At 45.7% G+C, this 24,098-nt stretch overlaps 1 protein-coding gene across 3 annotated transcripts in view; it reads left to right on the top strand.

Moving 5' to 3' along the window:
* The first annotated feature begins 1,525 nt into the window (after nt 1–1,525).
* IMMP2L (inner mitochondrial membrane peptidase subunit 2) overlaps nt 1,526–24,098 on the top strand; it is an 816,543-nt gene continuing 793,970 nt past the window's right edge. For 2 of the 3 annotated variants that reach the window (XM_069976139.1, XM_069976149.1), the window contains exons 1-2: nt 2,156–2,230; nt 8,883–9,014. In XM_069976139.1, the coding sequence (XP_069832240.1) occupies nt 2,192–2,230; nt 8,883–9,014 (171 nt within the window). In that variant the 5' untranslated portion in view covers nt 2,156–2,191. Of the gene's footprint in view, nt 1,597–2,155; nt 2,231–8,882; nt 9,015–24,098 lie in introns of those variants that run through there. The other variant, XM_069976146.1, reaches the window with a different exon arrangement.

Here is a 24,098-nt window from a genome sequence, read left to right as displayed (position 1 = left end):
CACACCAGTCCTCTCCCCCGTATACAGACACATACACCAGTCCTCTCCCCTGTATACATACCCCACACACCAGTCCTCTCCCCCTGTATACAGACCCCCCCACACCAGTCCTCTCCCCCTGTATACAGACCCCACACACCAGTCCTCTCCCCCTGTATACAGACCCCACACACCAGTCCTCTCCCCCTGTATACAGACCCCCCCCCCACACCAGTCCTCTCCCCCTGTATACAGACCCCCCCACACACCAGTCCTCTCCCCCTATATACAGACCCCCACACACACACACACCAGTCCTCTTCCCTGTATACAGACACACACACCAGTCCTCTCCCCCGTATACAGACACATACACCAGTCCTCTCCCCTGTATACATACCCCACACACCAGTCCTCTCCCCCTGTATACAGACCCCCCCCCCCCACACCAGTCCTCTCCCCCTGTATACAGACCCCCCCCACACACACCAGTCCTCTCCCCCTGTATACAGACCCCCCCCCACACCAGTCCTCTCCCCCTGTATACAGACCCCCCACACCAGTCCTCTCCCCCTGTATACAGACCCCCCCACACCAGTCCTCTCCCCCTGTATACAGACCCCCCACACCAGTCCTCTCCCCCTGTATACAGACCTCACACACCAGTCCTCTCCCACTGTATACAGACCCCACACACCAGTCCTCTCCCACTGTATACAGACCCCACACACCAGTCTTCTCCCCCTGTATACAGACACACACCAGTCCTCTCCCCCTGTATACAGACACATACACCAGTCTTCTCCCCCTGTATACAGACACACACACCAATCCTCTCCCCCTGTATAAAGACCCCACACACCAGTCCTCTCCCCCTGTATACAGACCCCACACACCAGTCCTCTCCCACTGTATACAGACACATACACCAGTCTTCTCCCCCTGTATACAGACACACACCAGTCCTCTCCCCCTGTATACAGACACATACACCAGTCTTCTCCCCTGTATACAGACACACACACCAGTCCTCTCCCCCTGTATAAAGACCCCACACACCAGTCCTCTCCCCCTGTATACAGACCCCACACACACCAGTCCTCTCCCCCTGTATAAAGACCCCACACACCAGTCTTCTCCCCTTGTATACAGACACACACACACACCAGTCCTCTCCCCCTGTATACAGACCCCACACACCAGTCCTCTCCCCCTGTATACAGACCCCACACACACCAGTCCTCTCCCCCTGTATAAAGACCCCACACACCAGTCTTCTCCCCTTGTATACAGACACACACACACACACCAGTCCTCTCCCCCTGTATACAGACCCCACACACCAGTCTTCTCCCCTTGTATACAGACACACACACACCAGTCCTCTCCCCCTGTATACAGACACATACACCAGTCCCCTTCCCCTCTTATTGTGGATATTGGAGCTCCCTTCCCTGTTTCCCAGCATACAGGAGTGCACAGTGCAGCATCTCACTGCTTCCTACTTCCCCCTTGTAAGCTCAGCACAGCCCCGCCCCTCCTGCTGACGTCACACTCATAGCAGAGGCTACACACAGTGTGAGGCAGCGTGACCCCGGGAAACAGGAAGACAGGCAGGTAATGGCACGTGCGGGCTGCTCACACTGAAGTGACATGCTGTGGTAGAGGCTGACTGCTCTATACACGTTACGGGGCCGGCTGTTCCAGCTGTCTCTGCATCACATAGGGGGTGCAGGAGTTCTGTTTGAGCAGTTACAGGGCGGTTCACCTGTGTATGAAGCAGCATGGCAGCTGTTGCACGCCGCCTGTGCTCTGTGCATTGTGTTCCCATTAATAAAACGTGGTGCTGATGTCCCCAGCCACAGGGTACAGGTCTATCTGTATAGTGCAGACAGCACCGGGCTGTGTCCCGCAGTATAGTTAGTAGCCAGTATCAGACACCCACCAGGCGGCGGGGACAGTTCAGCTTTAGGAGTGGGGAGGGCACGTTGTGGGCGGGGCATCGCAGTGTGGGCCCTTCATCCCAGAATTTAAAGGGGTATTCCCCCCAAGAGATAAAAAAATAAAATGCTCCCAAACCTAGCTAGTCTCACTCACCAAGTCCCCCTGAGAATTTTGAGCCATCTCCCGTCTTTCTAGCTGCTGCCGTTCCATAGTTACAAGTTCAAACTATATCCAACATGGCGCCGGCCAGAAAACTACATCTCCCATCATGCAATGCTTATGCTGGTTGGTACATGATGTAGCAGAGGTGAGTGAGCGGCATAGCAGAGTCGAGTGAGTGAGCGGCATAGCAGAGTCGAGTGAGTGAGCGGCATAGCAGAGTCGAGTGAGTGAGCGGCATAGCAGAGTCGAGTGAGTGAGCGGCATAGCAGAGTCGAGTGAGTGAGCGGCATAGCAGAGTCGAGTGAGTGAGCGGCATAGCAGAGTCGAGTGAGATAGCTGCACAGCAGTTGAGTGAGTTGTGAGGTGAGTGGGGGGGGCTGTAGAGGCAATTGTGCCGCTGCAGGGGGGGTGTTGCGGTGCTGCGAGTGAGTCACGTGTGGGCATTGGGGAACAGTCTTTGCCATGCGCCGCCGGTGAGTCGCGGGGGGGTGCTGCTGGCTAGTCATGGGGGGGGGGCACTTGGTTGGGTGCTGCGGGCTTGTGGGCGAGTCGCAGGGAGGGAGTGCCGTGGGCTGCCGGTGAGTCTTGCCGCCGGGACTTGCTGGATGAGCACTGGAACAGGAGCACAGCACAGGAGCGCTCACATGGCGGGTGTGTTTGTGCTGCGGGTGAGCGCTCCTGTGCTGTTACACCTCCCCCTGCACACACACAGCTGACGGTGCCCGCTCCTGTGCTGTGATACCTATGCTGACATTGTGCAGGATCTGGCTGGCACGGAAGGTAGAGCAGACAGTCGGCTGTGTGTGTGTGCAGGGGGAAGTGTCATAGCGCAGCATAGGAGCAGGGAATGGTTATATCGGGGGGGGGGGGGAGCGAGCCGGGGGATCATAGGAGCGGACATGGCTGTATCTGGCGGGGGGGAGCGAGCCGGGGGATCATAGGAGCGGGCATGGTTGTATCAATGGGGGGGGGGAGCGGGCCAGGGGATCATAGGAACGGGCATGGTTGAATCTAGGGGAGGCGGGGGATGTCACAGCACAGGGGCGAGCGGGGGGGGGGATGACAAGAGCGGGCATGGTTGGAGGTGTGTGTGGGGAGGGGGTCACAGTAGCACTGGAGGAAGCTGAGGGAGACTGTAGCTGTCCTCCCTCTCTTCAGTGGGCTGGGTTAACCTGGCCCATTGAAGAGAGGGAGGACAGGTGATGCCGTCTCGGTGGGTGTGGGCCAGGAGCAGGGAGCGTGTCTGGTTGGACTCAGAGCTGATGATTCTATGTATTCCCTGGGGGTGAATGCACCTAGATAACAGCAAAATTGTGCAGAATCCATAATAAGTTGATATTGGAAAGATGTAAAGCGACGGGTAGGCAACATATTAATGCAAAAATAATTTTGGGGGGAATACCCCTTTAAAGAGCCATGTCCCTATATCAGGGATGGGGAACCTCCAGCCCCCTGGATTCCCATAAGGTCTGGATAACCAAGGCTTTGAGGGGCTAAAGGTTCCCTATCCCTGCACTACAGGAAGGGGGCACATCAGGAGGTTCCCTGTCACTGCCCCCTAGTGTGCAGCCATGCTGGAGAGCCAGTGATCTCCTGCAGGTGGGGTGACCATACAGCCTGTGACCCTGACCAGTCAGGATGGGGGTTCTCTGACAACTGGACAAGCACTGCTGGAAAACACTCATTATATGTTGAAAATATTGTGTCCTGAGGCCGTTGTAAGTTGAGGGACTACTGTATTGGGCAAAATGTTAACACTGTCGAACCAGCCTTATCTATCATCTACCCAAAATGTAAAAACTCTGCAGCTGGTGCAAGGCTACCTCTGCTCTGAACCAGGTAAATAGATTTCACTTTTGTTAGAGAAAAAATCCTGTGCACAATTTTTTTTCAAGCCGTGTGTGCATTGTATTTTTCTATGCCATGGAATACATAGAATCATGGAATCTTGGGCATTACATTGGATTTCTGCTATGTATTTGTCTCTACATTGCTTGAAATGGAGCTTGCCTAAATTCTGGGTCTTGCCTCTCCCCAATGGGTAGAATATGAGGAACCAGGCTGCGGTTCAAAAAAGGACCGTCTTCCCCGTGTCGTTGTTCTATGTGAAAAACTTAAAGCGAATGTACCTGATGGTACGTTTGCTTTAACCCTTAGGGGACACAGCCAGTTTTCATTTTTGCGTTTTCGTTTTTCTTTCCTTGTGTATATAAGGCCATATCACTTGCATTTTTCCCCCTAGAGACCCACATGAGCCCTTATTTTTTTGCCCCACTAATTGTACTTTGCAATGGCAGACATAATTTTTTGCCTAAAATATGCTGTGGAAGCAGAAATAAATTATATGTGTGGTGAAATTTTCTTATTTGTGGGGGGGGGGGGAATAGGTTGTTTTTACGCCGTTCGCCCTTGGGTAAAGGGCTGCATATAGCACCCGGGATCGCGGCAGCTAGGAGTTTAGCCTCATTTACACTTCTCATAACTCCTTAGTGACCGCCAATGCGCCTTTTTAATGCAGTCACTAATGGGCCTTATTCCGATGCCTTTTTATGCCAACTGCGCTGGCATTGCGGGAGATCTTCTGTCAGTATGACAGCCAGGCTCCTGCTGAAAATACCTGGATATTTTAACCTATTACATGGGTTTCGATAGCCCTCTGCTGCTATACTTACCGATCAGAAGCCCAATAAGGGCTGGCTTTTGATCGGTCTCCATTGCATCATCCCAGGGGCGTCTAAAGCCAGAGGCATGGCTGTGTAGGTTGCCTGTCTGCATAGTGCTGCCATGTACAATACACTGCGCTACAATGGTAGTGCAGTGTATTGTAACAGTGATCAGCAGATCATTGGTTAATGAACACTAGTAAAACTAGTGTTAAAGTAAAAAAAAGTGTAATAAAAAAACCACCCTAATAATATAATAACCATAATAACCACCCCCCAAATAATAAAATGACATTTTGCTCCCCATGCAAAATGAATTGTTACATAAACATAAAACGCCCCAAAAAGTATAAGTTTGGTAATGCCACATCCGAAATGACCCAAGCTGCAAAGCCATACCATTATTTGTTCAACACAGTGCTTGTCAAACTGCCTCAGAAAAACAACATAAGGCTGGGTTCACACTACGTATATTTCAGTCAGTATTGTGGTCCTCATATTGCAACCAAAACCAGGAGTGGATTAAAAACACAGAAAGGATCTGTTCACACAATGTTGAAACTGAGTGGATGGCCGCCATATAACAGTAAATACCTGCCATTATTTCAATATAACAGCCGTTGTTTTAAAATAACAGCAAATATTTGCCATTAAATGGCGGCCATCCACTCAATTTCACCATTGTGTGAACATAGCCTTTCTGTGTTTTCAATCCACTCCTGGTTTTGGTTGCAATATGAGGACCACAATACTGACTGAAATATACGTAGTGTGAACCCAGCCTTATAAAAGAGATCGGAAAAAAATTGGAATAAAACTATACAGCTTCCTGCAGAAAATTAGCCCACGGCCAGCTCCGCTACAAGAAAGATTATAATGCCGCCACCCACTTCCCGTTATTTCCGCTGAAATATGTATATGCTAATTAGCCGCTCTGTAGCACTGGAGGCCAGCCCGGAGCCTGAAATTCCTCCTCCTCTCTGCCCCCCTCGCTGACTCGCCTTCCTCAGGTTTCACTGGAATGCCTCCTATTCTAATTGCGGCAGGCCTCTTATTAAAGGGGAACTCTGGATAAGAAAAACTTGTTTTCTATTAAAAGTACATTAAAAGTTATATAGATGTGTCTATACAATGTATTACTGTATCTGTACGGTTCTGCCACACTGGTAGCTGATAGAAATCCAGGAAGTAAAAAAAAAAAAGGCCCCTGTGCCTGATTATAATATGTGCGTGGAAATAAAAAAAAAAATACTAAAAGTTCTTTACTTTATTCCAATATCAATGTTACAGGTACAGTGTGCTGTGTGGTGTTACAGGTAGAGAATACAGTGTGCTGTGTGCTGTTACAGGTAGAGAATACAGCGTGCTGTGTGGTGTTACAGGTAGAGAATACAGCGTGCTGTGTGGTGTTACAGGTAGAGAATACAGTGTGGTGGTACAGGTAGAGAATACAGTGTGTATTGTGGTGTTACAGGTAGAGAATACAGTGTGCTGTGTGGTCTTACAGGTAGATAATACTTCTTGCTGTGTGGTGTTACAGGTAGAGAATACAGTATGCTTTGTGGTGTTACAGGTAGAGAATACAGCGTGCTGCGTGGTGTTACAGGTAGAGAATACAGTGTGGTGTTACAGGTAGAGAAAACTGTGCTGTGTGGTGTTACAGGTAGAGAATACAGTGTGCTGTGTGGTGTTACAGGTAGAGAATACAGCGTGGTGTTACAGGTAGAGAATACAGCATGCTGTGTGGTGTTACAGGTAGAGAATACAGCGTGCTGTGTAGTGTTACAGGTAGAGAATACAGCGTGCTGTGTAGTGTTACAGGTAGAGAATACAGCGTGCTGTGTGGTGTTACAGGTAGAGAATACAGCGTGCTGTGTAGTGTTACAGGTAGAGAATACAGCGTGCTGTGTGGTGTTACAGGTAGAGAATACAGCGTGCTGTGTAGTGTTACAGGTAGAGAATACAGCGTGCTGTGTGCTGTTACAGGTAGAGAAAACAGTATGCTTTGTGGTGTTACAGGTAGAAAATACAGCGTGGTGTTACAGGTAGAGAATACAGTGTGGTGTGTGGTGTTACAGGTAGAGAATACAGCGGGCTGTGTTGTGTTACAGGTAGAGAATACAGCGTGCTGTGTGGTGTTACAGGTAGAGAATACAGAATGCTGTGTGGTGTTACAGGTAGAGAATACAGTGTGCTGTGTGGTGTTACAGGTAGAGAATACAGAATGCTGTGTGGTGTTACAGGTAGAGAATACAGAATGCTGTGTGGTGTTACAGGTAGAGAATACAGCATGCTGTGTGGTGTTACAGGTAGAGAATACAGCATGCTGTGTGGTGTTACAGGTAGAGAATACAGTGTGCTGTGTGGTGTTACAGGTAGAGAATACAGTGTGCTGTGTGCTGTTACAGGTAGAGAGTACAGTGTGGTGTTACAGGTAGAGAATACAGCATGCTGTGTGGTGTTACAGGGAGAGAATACAGTGTGGTGTTACAGGTAGAGAATACAGTGTGCTGTGTGCTGTTACAGGTAGAGAGTACAGTGTGCTGTGTGGTGTTACAGGTAGAGAATACAGTGTGCTGTGTGCTGTTACAGGTAGAGAATACAGCGTGCTGTGTGGTGTTACAGGTAGAGAATACAGTGTGCTGTGCGGTGTTACAGGGAGAGAACACAGTGTGCTGTGTGGTCTTACAGGTAGAGAATACAGTGTGCTGTGTGGTGTTACAGGTAGAGAGTACAGTGTGCTGTGTGGTGTTACAGGTAGAGAATACAGTGTGCTGTGTGCTGTTACAGGTAGAGAGTACAGTGTGGTGTTACAGGTAGAGAATACAGCATGCTGTGTGGTGTTACAGGGAGAGAATACAGCGTGCTGTGTGGTGTTACAGGTAGAGAATACAGTGTGCTGTGTGCTGTTACAGGTAGAGAGTACAGTGTGGTGTTACAGGTAGAGAATACAGCATGCTGTGTGGTGTTACAGGTAGAGAGTACAGTGTGCTGTGTGGTGTTACAGGTAGAGAATACAGCGTGCTGTGTGGTGTTACAGGTACAGAATACAGCGTGCTGTGTGGGTGGGACCACAATGATATCATAAATTACTGCAAATAATTCAGTAACACAATGAAACTGCAATGTGTGAACACAGCCTAGATGTTCTGCAACAGCTTTGGGTGGGGAATAGGCAGGGTGGAGGACTGTGATGAACAGCTGAGGGAAAGCATTGCATTCTGGAACCTGTAGTACTGTGTACAACTGATAAACCAGGAAGTGCAGAAACACAAAACAGAACAAAACCCCCCAAAACAAATGGATTTTTGGTAGTTTCAAAAATGTAATAGATAGGTAAGTAATGCTTTATGCTTCTGCAGAAGTTTAATTTTTTTTAACCTCTACCTGGAGTTCCCCATTTAAAATCTTGGAACACCTGCCACAGAGCCCGCCTTCTGTCTTCTGCCCGGCCGCAGTGTTCTCATGCCGGATCCCGAGCGCCGTCATCAGTCGTGCCAGTACAACCTGAGGACAGCGTGTCACCGAGGGGGGCGGAGAGAAGGTGGAATTACAGATGCCGGGCCGGCCTCCCGTGCTTTAGGGCAGCTAATAAGCATATACATATATCGGCGGAAATAACGGGAACCGCGCAGCATAATAAAAAAGCTACACAAGACCAGACAGTACACTGCAGTGCCGACAGGATAGTATGTATGGCTCATATTTACTAGTCTAATGGTACATTCTCTTTAAGGATGGGGGAACCTGTGAACCTCCAGTAGTTGCAAAACTACATATCCCATCATGCTAATTGGAATTGCATTTTGCAGCAGTTAGAGGGCTACAGGTTCCCCATCACTGGGCTATATGAGAGAATTTTCTAAATTTGGCAGCCCCTCTAAGGCCACTTTTATGTAAATATTTTGTATCAGTTTTATTTAAACCATGAGGATAATACAATGCCTCATTTATGTTTTAGTAAACATGCTGCTCAGTATTTGTAATAAGTCAAAGGGAGGAAGACAAATCTTGCCATTATAGTTTATATCTTTATTGGTGGTTCTACTGGTGGTGGCTAAAATACTGAACAGAAAACACACTGTCTGAATTGTACACACAGCTATGTCATCTTGTTCTCTTCTTTTTGTATAGATGATGGCACATTTCTTTGGAAGAAAACATATCCGTGCATTTGTCAGTGGATTTTTTGTGGCAGTGCCAGTCACTGTGACTTTCCTTGATCGTGTAGCTTGCATAGCAAGAGTGGAAGGTGTTTCAATGCAGGTAAAACATTTTTTTTTATATGTATCTACTTTTTTCTATGACTATTTTACATTTCTGCCTATGTGGCAGAACAATATGTGTTGAAGCTAATATGTGTATTCAGCCACTAAGTGTCTTGCCATCTAGAGGCTAGGTTAAGTAAAATAATGTGTTAGGAAAAATGGCACTTAACTCACTTTGGAACCTCCCTTCAAGGGTTTTTCTGGCTGCTGGTATCCCACCGATGAGAAGGTCAAATGTCCCTGAAATGAAATGAGGTTTCCAAACATTTTTAAGGTGAAGGCAGGTTCCGCCGTCAATAGGAAATAACTTTGTTGGGATAACTATTATTATTTTTTTTTTTAAACCCAATTAAAGGGGTTATACTTGTAGTGCTACACACAGCAAATAGTCACAGGCAATAATTCCCCCACCCCCCAATAGTAATATTGGAGAATTCCTCATTTTTGACCTCAATCAGTTGCTTTAGGTGTAGGGTGTCTATAAAGTACATCTCTCTGGAGGATTTGGTCACCTCAAAGATGTCAGTGGAATATCTTCATTTCTTCTATGGTGTGAAAATTGAACAATTGATTCCTTGTTTCTCCATATACAGTTGATGATTACCAGTGTACAGGGTACCTTTCTAATAAAAGGGACTGTCAAAAGCAAATAATCATGGTAACAATCACCTTTGTACAATACCACTTAAATTCTTGGACAGACCTTTTTTGTCCCTTGTTTTTTTTTCTACATTTTAGATTCGTAAAATAATGAAGGAATATATGTGGAGTTAAGTAAACAAAAAGTGTTAAACCAAAGTACATTTCGTATTTTAGTTTCTTCAAAGTAGTTCCCTTTTTCTTTGATGTTGGCTTAGTACACTAGCATTCTTTCAGTTGGCTTCATGAGGTAGTCACCTGGAGTGGTTTTCCACCAGGTATGCCTTGTCATGAGTAAATTTGTCATATCCCTTGCCTTTATAATGTGTTTGAGATTAACATTTGTGTTGTGCTGAGGTAGGATTAGTAGTATTACGCAGTATTTAGCCCTATTCAGCTTTCGTTCTAATCCACACTATTGCAAGAACCACTAAACAAAATAAAGATAAACATCATCCTATCATCACTTTAGAACATTAGGGTCAGTCACTCTAAAAAATTACAAGAAATTTGAAGGTAACCTCAGGCGCAGTCATGAAAACTTCCCTGAGGACTTTCCTATGAGGGTAAGACCATGAGTTACCTCTGTTGCAGAGGATAAGTTCATTATACAGTAGTTACCAGCCTCACAAACTACAAATTATACAGCACCTCAGATTAGAGCCCATGTAAATGCCTTACAGAGATCACGTACCAGACACATATCAACATCTCCTACCTGTATGGTAGAATTGCTGCAAAAAGCCACTATTGATAAACAACAAAAAGAGTTGTTTGGGCCTAGGAACACAGAAGGAATAGACGTAAGACTAGAGAAAATGTATACTTTGTTTTGAGTCGTAACTTTTGATCCCAACCTCCATGTTTTTGTGAGACACAAAAAGAGGTCAGCAGATGTCTTGTACATGGTATGATTCCTACCGTAAAGCAGAAACGAGGAGTTATGGTGTGTGGGTGCTTTGCTAGCAACACATTTGGTGATTGATTTAAAATTCAAGGCGCAATTAACCAGCCTGGCTACAACACCATCCTATCCAGTTTGCGCTTAATGGGACCATCATTTGTTTTTTAACAGGACAGTGACTCCAAACAACCCCCCCCCCCCATGCTATGTAAGGGCTTTTTAATCAAGACAATTGATGGAGTGTGTTGTCAGAGAATGAGGCTTCAGCCAATTGGTTTGTGATGAGGTGGACTGCAGACTGAAGAAAAAGCAACCAACTCTGGAAATGCCTTTAAGACTGCTGGAAAACCCTTCAAGCCATCTCATAAAGCTGATTAAGAGACTGCCAAGAGTGTGCAAAGCTGTCATCAAAGCAAAAGGAAGCTACTTTGAAGAATCTAAAATAGAAAACCTATTTTGGTTTAACACATTTTAGTTTTTATGTCCTCCAGGATAATTTACAATGTAAAAAAAAACAATAAAAACCATGGCATTAAAAAGTGTGTTGAAACTACTTTTATATTGCACAAAGACTTTACTTCCTCATTCATGCATTATGATATGCATGTTATTGGAAGGGATACCATACAGATGATATAGATCCTGACAATGTAATTGCTTGCTTGCTTTTGACAGTCCCTATTTGTCATTGTAAAAGCACCCTATTAATGGCACTCACGGACCCACTTTTCGCCATGAAACACATATTTGTTTGTAACTTTCAGCTAGTTCTCTGTTATCTAGAAATGAATGTTTTTCTCTCCAAGAGATTTGTCTTTTGGAGAAAGGTTTTAAAAAAAGGTTAATTGGGAAAGATCTGAGAATCCTTACATGTGAAACCGATTAATTTTATGCTAGCTAGAAGAAGCAAACCCAACAGATTACTCCAAACACACTCTTTTGTATATTGGAGTGATTTATGTGGAACACTTGAAAGATGGTGGTTGGAGAGGAGCGAGAGAGGAGTACACCCAGCATGTAGCCTTTTATTGATATGCAGTATATGACCATGGGGCACTCAATAGTCTTAACTTCAAGCTAACGCTGTGTGATCCCAGAAAGTTTGATTTCTAATAAACCTCTTAGACTGCCAGCAGTGTTGTGCTCTCATTATCTGGCCTCTCGCTGGGTTTGAAATTAAAAGTTCTGTCAAAAAGAGCAGGACACTTTTAAAAATGTAACTACATTGTGTTCTAGGACTTCTGGAGTACTGAAAGACAGTGACTTTAATAGTGTCCACTGATAATTTTTTTTTTTAAAAAATTATCTGAAAATGTGGCATATGCAGTTAAACCCTGTTGTCTGTTATGGTTTGTGCTGACTTGATTATTTTGCCACTGCTATAAATTATCCTTTGTGTCTGTGTATTTCCCTGCCAGTCCATGTCTACCACAATTCAGTAGGGAGAAGGAGAATAACTGCATTCATTTTTATGCTGCAATAGAAGGAACCTGATATTTCAAAATGTCACTTTTTATTCTTGGTCTCAAATGTGTACGCCATCCCCTGAGATGTCAGCTAACAAGATGTTATTAACAAGGCACCAAACGTTTATTTCAACATAATAAGCAAAATAGCATCAACTGTTACACTGAAGTGTTATTTTATACAAAATATATCAGTGTTTTGTTGTTTTGCTTGACGCTTATTAACTATTATGATCTGAGAAGGATGTGGTACATCTGACAGTGCAGATGCTTTACAACTTTGGATCATTGATGCTGTTAGTAAATTATTGTTAATACACTGACATTATACAACAGGCATTCTAGTCTCTGCCTTACGCCAGATCTGTTGTACATCCAGGTCAGAAGAGTTACTAGAAAGAAATGGCACAAAAAACACTGCTGCTAGCTGCAGTCTTTAGTATTGCATGTAAGAATGCCATTAAATTGAATCTGTCAGCTGTAGTTTAGCTTCCAAACTGCAGGCACTCTACGATAGCTGTTAGGTCAAGGAGACTCATGTTACATTTCATGAATCCAGCTGTGCTTCCAGAATGTAATAGAAAAGCTTTTATTCTGAAGTACAGCAAGTTCTGCAGCAAGCTGTAACACCTCCTTAGGGTCCTATTCCACGGACCAATAGGGGCCCGATCAACAATGTAAACGAGTGTTGATCTGCTAGATCGCCGCTTGTTTACTGGGCCTATTCCACGGCCCTATAGTCGTTTAATGAGGGCTGCAGGGACATTGTTACCGATGTTCTTGCAGCCCTTGTTTAAAGGTCATTAGAGATGAGGGAACCTGGAGCATGCTCGAGTCGTTCCGAACCCGAACTTTCGGCATTTGATTTGCGGTGGCTGCTGAACTTGGATAAAGCCCTAAGGCTATGTGGAAAACATGGATATAGTCATTGGCTGTATCCGTGTTTTCCAGACAACCTTAGAGCTTTATCCAAGTTCAGCAGCCGCCACTAATCAAATGCCGATCGTTCGGGTTCGCTCATCTCTTAAGATCATACATTACCTAACCAGGCTGCAAGGCTTCTCCTGCGCTCCTTCTTCCTCCCGGTCCTGTGCGCCGCAGCAGCTTCTGAGCGGCCTGTCTGAGCTGACAGACCGCTCAGCCAATCACTGGCCACGGCGGTCCTGGCCAGTGATTGGCTGAGCGGGCTGTCAGCTCAGACAGGCCCTTCCGAAGCTGCTGCGGCGCACGGGACCAGAAGGAAGAAGGAGCGCAGGAGAAGCCTTGCAGCCTGGTTAGGTAATGTATGATGTGTTTAAATCGTTGGTCGCCGGTCGTTGGTCACCGTTATTCCACGTAACAATGCGCGGTCAGTGCCCGATGATTTTAGGTTTTCACCTAAATAAACGATCAGACGATGACACAATCATCAGCTGATCGTTGTCTCTATTCCACGGAGCGATAATCGGTCAACTCGGGCTGATTCGGCCGATTATCGTTCCGTGGAATAGGCCCCTTAGTCCTTCCTCTCATGACTGACCTTGCTTGGGATGGAGGAAGCATTCCAGCTTCCATCTTTTCAGGAGCTTGGGAAAGCCTCTTTGATTCTTTGTACCATAAAATAAAAAAAAAATCTTTCTACATCCTGGAAGCACAGCTGGATATATTAAAGGTACCATTTGTCTCCTTCACCTAACAGCTATCTAATAGTGTCAGCAGTTTGGAATTACAACTGACAAATTTCCTTTAAGGCTCCGTTTACACAAAGAGTAAAACTGGCATAATTCTGCGGCAGAGAATCCCACCAACCTCGGTCTCATAATGGCAGTCTATGGGAGGCTCGCTCAACTCCTCTCTCCGTGCTGAAGAATGGACATGTCCTTTCTTTAGCGTGGAGAGAAGAGGTGCACAAGCCTCCCATAGACTGCCATTATCACATGGAGGCTGGCAGGCTTAAATTTCGCTAGTTTTACTCCGTGTGAATGGAGCCTGAAGGGAACCAATCAGGAGTATTTAGCATCTAATAATAATAATGACGACAATAATAATAATATTATAATAGAGCTGCTAAAGCGCTCCCTTACCATAGTCTGTGTGCCGTCTTCTGTTAGGGTGTATTTGAGAAAACTTTTTTTTATTCCAGTATGTGGTGCAGCGGGAGAGCCGTGACTAGTCATCTGGCTGGTGTCCAGGCCCTGACTAGTCACGGCTCTCTCTCAGTGCGCTCTGCTGGAATTATTGACAGGTAAAGTGGCCTGTTAGAAGCCCAACAACTTATTTTTATCCATAATACCAGCACTAGATGAAAGGCAGACCCCGGGACCGGACATGGCGTGATGAAGTGTAGAAGACGATAATAGCAGTTTGGGGATGGGTATTGGCTGGTGAAGATTTGCTTTAACATGGGAGGAGGGGATTTTCAATACCATGCCTGACCACTTGGGCCTCCTTCAGCCTCTGTAAATGGTTGATAATCACTACAGAACATTTTTAGTAAAAGAGGAGGAGGATTTTAGGTGTAAGTCAATAGCAGAGCGTTAAATAGGGGTAAGGTGGCAGACAGAGATGAGAGAAGATTTAGGGAGGTGCAGCACTGTGGAGAGCTTTGTGGGTGAGCAAGAGGAATTTATATTGTATTCTGTGTTTAATATCGAGGCAGTGTAGTGACTGGCATGGGGGGGGGGGGGCATTGGTATAGTAGCTAGACAGGGAAATAAGTCTGGCTACTACATTGTGAATTGACTGGAGGGGGGAGAGTTTGGAGAAATGAAGTTCAATCAGTAAGGAATTGCAATAGTCAGGAATGAATCAGAGCGACAATGATAGTTTTAGCTGATTCAACAGTAAGGAAGTAATGGATTTTAGAGATGTTAAGAGATGCACGTTAAAGGGTTGGAATGTGGGAAGTAAAAGACATATCGGAGTCAAACAATACACCAAGGCAGCGAGCTTGCCATCTACGGGTTATGGTTGTACCACAAATAGGGAAATGTCAGGGGCAGGTTGGTTAGCAGAGGAAGGAAACATAAGAAGTTCTGTTATAGTTAGAGTGAGCTTTAGAAATAGGAGGAACTTAATGTTAGAGATGACAGACTGTCACTGGTGTTTTGTAGTAGTGATATTGTGGGAGGAGGTATATAGCTGGGTGTCGTCAGCATGGAGAACCAAACTTGCTAATAGTTTGTCCAATGGGCAAAGTGTAAAGTGAGAAAAGGAGAGGACCCAGGACTGATCCCTTAGGAACCCCAACAGTTCCTAAGGTGAATGGAAGACAAGGTGGTAACAGACACTTAGATCATTGTTATTAATGGTCTGTTTAAATAGGCATAGAGAGAAAACACATATCACACCCCTTTTGCATGCCTTTGGGCCCCTCTGGTTAGGGAAGCTCTGAGATACCATTACAGAGCTTCTGCATTTGGGAGCACAGCGTTTCATACGAGCGTCATGCTCAGGGTTTTTTTTTTTAGTGATGGGAAGATGATCTTTTTAGTTCCCTGTCACAGTACCTGCCGACAGCGATGCGTGCCAGTGAACACAAAGCTGCCAAATCTAAACAATGGGCTGCAGACGCAAGTGCGGTTAATTAACTAGAAGCACTAGACATAGGGTTAATAGTTGCCATAAATGTGGATCACATATAGAGATTGCGTATGGAATACACTTTTTCTGTTCATCAATATCAAAAAGGTTTTTTCTTCATGCATTTTTGATGTACATTCTAGCTGTAGTAAAGAAATAGCATCAAAATGGCAATGCTCATCTAAATCATACAAATCATCTGACACTTAAATCCTACCATATAATCTAAACTAAAAGTGTGTGGCTGTATTGCAGTGCTTGATAAATTACAGTGCATTCTCTTTAGAAGCACAGCAAATGTATTCTTTCAGTTTATTTGATGTCTATGAAAATTATCTCAAGATGGTCAATTTTAAGAGCAACTGAAGAGCTTTATGGCTTTCCACTTCAAAATAATAGTTTTTTTTGTGGAGATATAATTGTGACTTCTTTAGTTAGAGTTGACAAAACATTGTACCCGCATTGTCCCTGTCTTCTAAGTTTGTGTTTAAAGAATCAGTCTTGTGTAAACACGTCTATCATGTTCTGGACTTCTATGTATATTGCACTTACTTTCTTGTAGTCCAACCTCCTTTCCGCTTTTTTCATTCATTTGAAATTTTTAGATTTCATCCTGCGTCTCGAATTTTTGCTATCAGCGCCATGATGCAGCAGCATAGCGTCATATGTACAGATAGAGCCAGTATCGTCTATGTCTGCTAGAAGGAAAATGTAATAATCCTTTATACTGTATTTATACAGTCATGGTTATAACTGTGTTAGAGGAGCTGTAACAAAATAGAGATCATGGAGTGTCTCCCCCCCTCCTGGGGAGAACCTATGTGGAATATTCTATGAAATTCGTTATATAGGAGGTTCTAGTAGCTCACATGGGATTCCCATTTAGAGCACAGAAACACATGTAATTTCCATGGAGGGCACCAAGAGATCACATGACTCAACTAAAGAAAATTATTTTAGGAATTTTCATATTGAAAAGAATAGCTAAATAAAGTAATACTAGCTGAATTATTATTAGAGATGAGCGAAGCTCGAGCATGCTCGAGTCGATCCGAACCCGAACTTGGCATTTGATTAGCGGTGGCTGCTGAACTTGGATAAAGCCCTAAGGCTATGTGGAAAACATGGATATATTCATTGGCTGTATCCATGTTTTCCAGACAACCTTAGAGCTTTATCCAAGTTCAGCAGCCCCCGCTAATCAAATACCGAACGTTCGGGTTCGGATCGACTCGAACTTGAACCTGGTTCGCTCATCTCTAATTATTATATATTTGGTGACTAACTAACCATGCTTATCTCCTGTGCTTCTCTCCACCATACTTTTCCCCCCTGCTTCTCTCCCCCATGCTTCCCTCCTGTGCTTCTCTCCACCATACTTCTCCCCCCCGCTTCTTTCCTGTGCTTCTCTCCACCATACTTCTCCCCCATGCTTCTCTCCTGTGCTTCTCTCCACCATACTTCTCCCCCATGCTTCTCTCCTGTGCTTCTCTCCACCATACTTCTCCCCCATGCTTCTCTCCACCATACTTCTCCCCCTGCTTTTCTCCTGTGCTTCTCTCCCCCATGCTTCTCCCCCCATGTTTCTCTCCTCCATACTTCTCCCCCCTGCTTCTCTCCTGTGCTTCTCTCCCCCATGCTTCTCTCCTGTGCTTCTCTCCACCATACTTCTCCCCCCTGCTTCTCTCCTGTGCTTCTCTCCCCCCTGCTTCTCTCCTGTGCTTCTCTCCCCCATGCTTCTCTCCTGTGCTTCTCTCCCCCATGCTTCTCTCCTGTGCTTCTCTCCACCATGCTTCTCTCCTGTGCTTCTCTCCACCATGCTTCTCTCCTGTGCTTCTCTCCACCATACTTCTCTCCTGTGCTTCTCTCCACCATACTTCTCCCCCCTGCTTCTCTCCTGTGCTTCTCTCCACCATACTTCTCCCCCCTGCTTCTCTCCTGTGCTTCTCTCCACCATACTTCTCTCCTGTGCTTCTCTCCACCATGCTTCTCTCCTGTGCTTCTCTCCACCATACTTCTCTCCTGTGCTTCTCTCCACCATACTTCTCCCCCCTGCTTCTCTCCTGTGCTTCTCTCCACCATACTTCTCTCCTGTGCTTCTCTCCACCATACTTCTCCCCCCTGCTTCTCTCCTGTGCTTCTCTCCACCATACTTCTCCCCCCTGCTTCTCTCCACCATACTTCTCCCCCCTGCTTCTCTCCTGTGCTTCTCTCCCCCATGCTTCTCTCCTGTGCTTCTCTCCACCATACTTCCTCCCCCCTGCTTCTCTCCTGTGCTTCTCTCCCCCATGCTTCTCTCCTGTTCTTCTCTCCACCATACTTCTCCCCCTGCTGTTCTCCTGTGCTTCTCTCCCCCATGCTTCTCTCCTGTTCTTCTCTCCACCATACTTCTCCCCCTGCTGTTCTCCTGTGCTTCTCTCCCCCATGCTTCTCTCCTGTGCTTCTCTCCACCATACTTCTCCCCCCTGCTTCTCTCCTGTGCTTCTCTCCACCATATTTCTCCCTCCTGCTTCTCTCCTGTGCTTCTCTCCACCATATTTCTCCCCCCTGCTTTTCTCCTGTGCTTCTCTCCCCCATGCTTCTCTCCACCATACTTCTCCCCCCTGCTTTTCTCCTGTGCTTCTCTCCCCCATGCTTCTCCCCCCATGTTTCTCTCCTCCATACTTCTCCCCCCTGCTTCTCTCCTGTGCTTCTCTCCCCCATGCTTCTCTCCTGTGCTTCTCTCCACCATACTTCTCCCCCCTGCTTCTCTCCTGTGCTTCTCTCCCCAATGCTTCTCTCCTGTGCTTCTCTCCCCCATGCTTCTCTCCTGTGCTTTTCTCCCCCATGCTTCTCTCCTGTGCTTCTCTCCACCATGCTTCTCTCCTGTGCTTCTCTCCACCATACTTCTCTCCTGTGCTTCTCTCCACCATACTTCTCCCCCCTGCTTCTCTCCTGTGCTTCTCTCCACCATACTTCCCCCCCTGCTTCTCTCCTGTGCTTCTCTCCCCCATGCTTCTCTCCTGTGCTTCTCTCCACCATACTTCCCCCCCTGCTTCTCTCCTGTGCTTCTCTCCCCCATGCTTCTCTCCTGTGCTTCTCTCCACCATACTTCCCCCCCCCTGCTTCTCTCCACCATACTTCCCCCCCGCTTCTCTCCTGTGCTTCTCTCCCCCATGCTTCTCTCCTGTGCTTCTCTCCACCATACTTCCTCCCCCCTGCTTCTCTCCTGTGCTTCTCTCCCCCATGCTTCTCTCCTGTTCTTCTCTCCACCATACTTCTCCCCCTGCTGTTCTCCTGTGCTTCTCTCCCCCATGCTTCTCTCCTGTGCTTCTCTCCACCATACTTCTCCCCCCTGCTTCTCTCCTGTGCTTCTCTCCACCATATTTCTCCCCCCTGCTTTTCTCCTGTGCTTCTCTCCCCCATGCTTCTCTCCTGTGCTTCTCTCCACCATACTTCTCCCCCCTGCTTCTCTCCCCCATGCTTCTCTCCTGTGCTTCTCTCCACCATACTTCTCCCCCTGCTTCTCTCCTGTGCTTCCCCCATGCTTCTCTCCCCCATGCTTCTCTCCACCATACTTCTCCCCCCTGCTTCTCTCCTGTGCTTCCCCCATGCTTCTCTCCTGTGCTTCTCTCCCCCATGCTTCTCTCCTGTGCTTCTCTCCACCATACTTCTCCCCCCTGCTTCTCTCCTGTGCTTCTCTCCTCCATGCTTCTCTCCACCATAATTCTCCCCCCTGCTTCTCTCCTGTGCTTCTCTCCACCAAACTTCTCTCCCCCCTGCTTCTCTCCGCTGTTTCTCTCCCCATCCCCAGGTTTCTCTCCCCCCCCTTCTTCCTCACCTACTCCGAGATGGTCGCCGCTGCTGTCCGCCTCACCTACTGGCCGCCTAGAGGGCCCGGATGTGCTCCTCCAATCAGCGGAGATCGGGAGCGTGGTGCGCTGCGGCGGGCCGTAGAGCACACGTTGATTGGATGCGTGCATCACGGCCTGCCGCAGCTCACCACGCAACTGCCCGCATTATAATCCGCCACTGATCACTGCGCATTGCCGGGGAACAAAACACAGGGGCACCATAGTTTGGGGAACTTTCCCCGCGGCACACCCGACCATGTGTCGCGGCACACTGGTTGAAAATCACTGTTTTAGAGCAACATAAAGTGGTGACGGATACCCTAATTCTGCTAATGTGTCTCTTAAAGGGAATGTGTAATCAGAAAATGCCTTATTTAAATAATGTTTTCATGTTAAACATATTTTTAAGAATTTTGGTGACCTTTTCTCTAATTTTACATTTTACTACCTATATTATAAAATATACCTGAAATTTTGCTGTTTTTATTCTCACCTCTGGGGCTAAAACTAAGCTGAGACTTCCTGTTGTGTCTGTGGTGAAGAGGAGACTGCTGTAAAGGGATCTGTACAGGATTACAACGACATTTGACACCAGTAGATAGACGACAATAGCAGCTCCCTGTGGAATGGCCATTCAGGTCACATAGTACGCTCTCTAATGTTTCACATTCATTTCATGGGGACAGGGTCTGTCTTTTGTCATCTATGTTCATGAGCCTGGCTGTAAAGCATGTCACTAAATGCTGTAAAAACAGCTCAGGCAAGATGACAGCACCCATAACAATGAACAAAAATTAAATAAAAAAATAGAAACTGATTAAAATAAAAGAACAGCTTTTAGTATCTGACTCTAATCATTGAAATAAAATATAGGTGATACATTCCCTTCAAGACACATTAACGAAAAAAAAGTGAGGTTCCAACAAAATCCAGTAGTAGAAGAAAAAAAAGTTACTTCTTTATAGATATCAAACTACATGCACCTTTTTGACCATTTGGGCCTTTGTCAAGCATACATGAAGAGGTGCACCATGGAGCTATGAAGGCATATGTGACAAGGCCTTGACCCCTCTCATGGTGCTTCAATAAAATAAGCTTCCCTCCTATAGAAAATAAAACCTGGTGTGTGCATCATTATCAAGTGTATAATGTGACTGTTGTTTATCACGTGTCAAGTAAATACCTTCATCTTCAGCACAGTTTTCACAAAATGTTCAAATAAATATGCTTTGATGCACTGAGGATGGGTCTACCGCCTTGATCCACCCCACCCATGCTTCCTTATGAATATTCACCCGCAGTGATAAATGGCCGGAGTGATGTCTCTGCAGAGTGCTGTATGAATATTTATTAGGAGGGCAGTTGTTCTGCTCCCAGTGCACCAAACCACCTAATTTGTGTATTGTATATATACATTGTGTATATATGTGTGTGTGTGTGTGTGTGTGTGTGTATATATATATATATATATATATATATATATATATATATATATATACACTACCGTTCAAAAGTTTGGGGTCACATTGAAATGTCCTTATTTTTGAAGGAAAAGCACTGTACTTTTCAATGAAGATAACTTTAAACTAGTCCTAACTTTAAACAAATTCACTCTATACATTGCTAATGTGGTAAATGACTATTCTAGCTGCAAATGTCTGGTTTTTGGTGCAATATCTACATAGGTGTATAGAGGCCCATTTCCAGCAACTATCACTCCAGTGTTCTAATGGTACAATGTGTTTGCTCATTGGCTCAGAAGACTAATTGATGATTAGAAAACCCTTGTGCAATCATGTTCACACATCTGAAAACAGTCTAGCTCATTACAGAAGCTACAAAACTGACCTTCCTTTGAGCAGATTGTGTTTCTGGAGCATCACATTTGTGGGGTCAATTAAACGCTCAAAATGGCCAGAAAAAGAGAACTTTCATCTGAAACTCAACAGTCTATTCTTGTTCTTAGAAATGAAGGATATTCCATGCGAGAAATTGCTAAGAAATTGAAGATTTCCTATAACGGTTTGTGCTACTCCCTTCAGAGGACAGCACAAAAAGGCTCTAACCAGAGTAGAAAAAGAAGTGGGAGGCCGCGTTGCACAACTAAGCAAGAAGATAAGCACATTAGAGTCTCTAGTTTGAGAAAAAGATGCCTCACAGGTCCCCAACTGGCATCTTCATTTAATAGTACCCGCAAAACACCAGTGTCAACATCTACAGTGAAGAGGCGGCTGCAGGATTTTGGGCTTCAGGGCAGAGTGTGCAAAACAAGGGTCCGTGGAGTCTCGGTTGCGAGTCTCAAAACACGGTATAGCCAGATATCTCTAGCCTGTTGCCACGGGGTGCCTCTATGATGGGGAGAGCACCACACCACCCTGATAAATAGCCCCTTAAGTCCCACTCAGTTGCGAGTATTGGAACACAAACCGGGAAATACCAGGGTGGCCCCTTTTTGTCAATGTCTAACTCAAGGTACGAGTATTGCAATCATGACAAGGGCTTGCCAAGGCAGGCCTCCATCCACAGACAGCCGTTTCGGGGTTTTTGCCCCTCGTCAGTGTGGAGTAGGATTCTGGCTAGTTGGTGCAATGACAAATCAATCAACAAAACACAGTAGTCACTGAACTCAAGGAGAACAGTGAAAAACACTCCAGTGAAGTACTCAATCAAGAGTCTCCACTGATGACCCCAAAAATTTAAATATGCAAAACAAGGGTCCGTGGAGTCTCGGTTGCGAGTCTCAAAACACGGGAAGTGTGACTTTTCATGGAAAACACAAAATTGTTTGGGTGACCCCAAGCTTTTGAACGGTAGTGTGTGTGTGTATATACATTGTATGTATATATAGTGAATATTTAAAGAAAGCGTTAATGAGGATGAAGGTACATGAAAAAGGACCTTCTACGTTCCATGCACTATGGAAAAATAACAGCAGGTTAGTGTCTTTTAATTATGGAAAAAGTGACACAGCATCAACATAATTACTCTGGCTTCAGATATGGCAGCATAGACCTGGAAACAAATTCACTTTAAAATAGTATTCTAGTCTTATTAAAGGGGTTGGCCACATTATAGTATTTTTATGTTTTTCAGTGTAGAGCATGTACTCACTTAATTTACTCACAGCAGCTCCCTTTGTGCGCCATGGAACGGAAATTAGACTGCCCTCCTCCAGACAGTTTTGTGCTGCTCTTTGTTGATTCTGTTTATAAGATGGCTGAGCACAGAGGAGCATGTGACCCTGCCCTGCCCTCACTGTACTGATCCTGTATATGTCTATGAAGGACACAGAGGGTGGGGCATGGTCACATGCTCCTCCATGTTGGCCATCACACAGCTGGACAGCACAGCCTTGAAGAGGGGAGTCTGTTTTAGCTTTCTGTGGTACACAGGGAGCTGCTGTCAGTATAGCTGTGAGTAAACTTAATACTGTGTAAACTAAGGAATTTTGCTATAAAGTTGCCAACCCCTTTAAGTTTTGCTTTATTAAGCATAGGTAATAACAGGCTGATTAGTCTGGGTCTGACTAATGGGACTCCCACTGGATTTGGAAACAGGAACATAATTGTCTCTGAAATGAAAACTGCACACCTCTTGTGCATGGCCAGCATTCATTTATTCTCTGTAGAGCCATCGGACAATTCTGAGTTCAGCACTTGCCAATGTTTGATAGTTCTATAGAGAATGAATGAAGTGCTGGCTGTGCACACAAAGCACGCACCATTCAGTCTGAGGACAATTTTGTCCCTGTTCTGAATATCTGTGGGGGTTGAGTGGTCAGACCTCCAATCAGCTTGTCATGTCCTATCCTGTGAATAGGTGGTAACTTAAAGAGACTGTCAGTAGGCCTATGCTGTCCTATCTCAGGGTAGCATAAACTAGTGACAAAGAAGCTGAACAGAATGATGTATCACTTAATGTACATTGTTCTGTGCAACTGATTGGGAGATATCCTCCTGAATAACATGGACAGCTAGATTTGCATTTCCAGGGAAATACATAGGGGGAGATGTTTTAAAGGGTGTAAAATTTAGACTGGTGCAAACTGCCCACAGCAACCAATCACAGCTCCTCTTTCCTTTCAGCACTGCCTAAAGCTGAGCTGTGATTGGTTGCTGTGGGCAGTTTGCACCAGTCTAAATTTTACACCCTTTGATAAATCTCCCCCATAGTGCTTGAAAAGAGCGCCCCTTTCACAGTGACTTCCCTTTAAGAGAAACTTTAATCCTGGGTGCCGTCTCTTTAAGAGCGACTTGGGTCCCATCCCTTTAAGAGCAACTTGGCTCCCATCCCTTTAAGAGAGACCTGGGTCACTTTAAGAGCGAAGGGACCCAGGTCGCTCTTAAAGGCACCCAGGTCGCTCTTAAAGGGACCCATTTCGCTCTTAAAGGGACCCATTTCGCTTTTAAAGGGACCCATTTCGCTTTTAAAGGGAGCCAGGTCGCTCTTAAAGGCACCCAGATCGCTCTTAAAGGGACCCAGGTCGCTCTTAAAGGGACCCAGGTCGCTTTTAAAGGGAGCCAGGTCGCTCTTAAAGGGACATATTTCGCTCTTAAAGGGAGCGACTTGGGTCCCGTCCCTTTAAGAGCGACTTGGGTACCGTCCCTTTAAGAGCGACTTGGGTCCCGTCCTATTAAGAGTGACTTGAGTACCGTCCCTTTAAGAGCGGCTTGGGTGCC

Source organism: Dendropsophus ebraccatus, chromosome 1 (assembly GCF_027789765.1).
Source record: "Dendropsophus ebraccatus isolate aDenEbr1 chromosome 1, aDenEbr1.pat, whole genome shotgun sequence".
Taxonomy (NCBI): Eukaryota; Metazoa; Chordata; class Amphibia; order Anura; family Hylidae; genus Dendropsophus; species Dendropsophus ebraccatus.
This window is presented reverse-complemented; position numbering and strand designations above follow the sequence as displayed.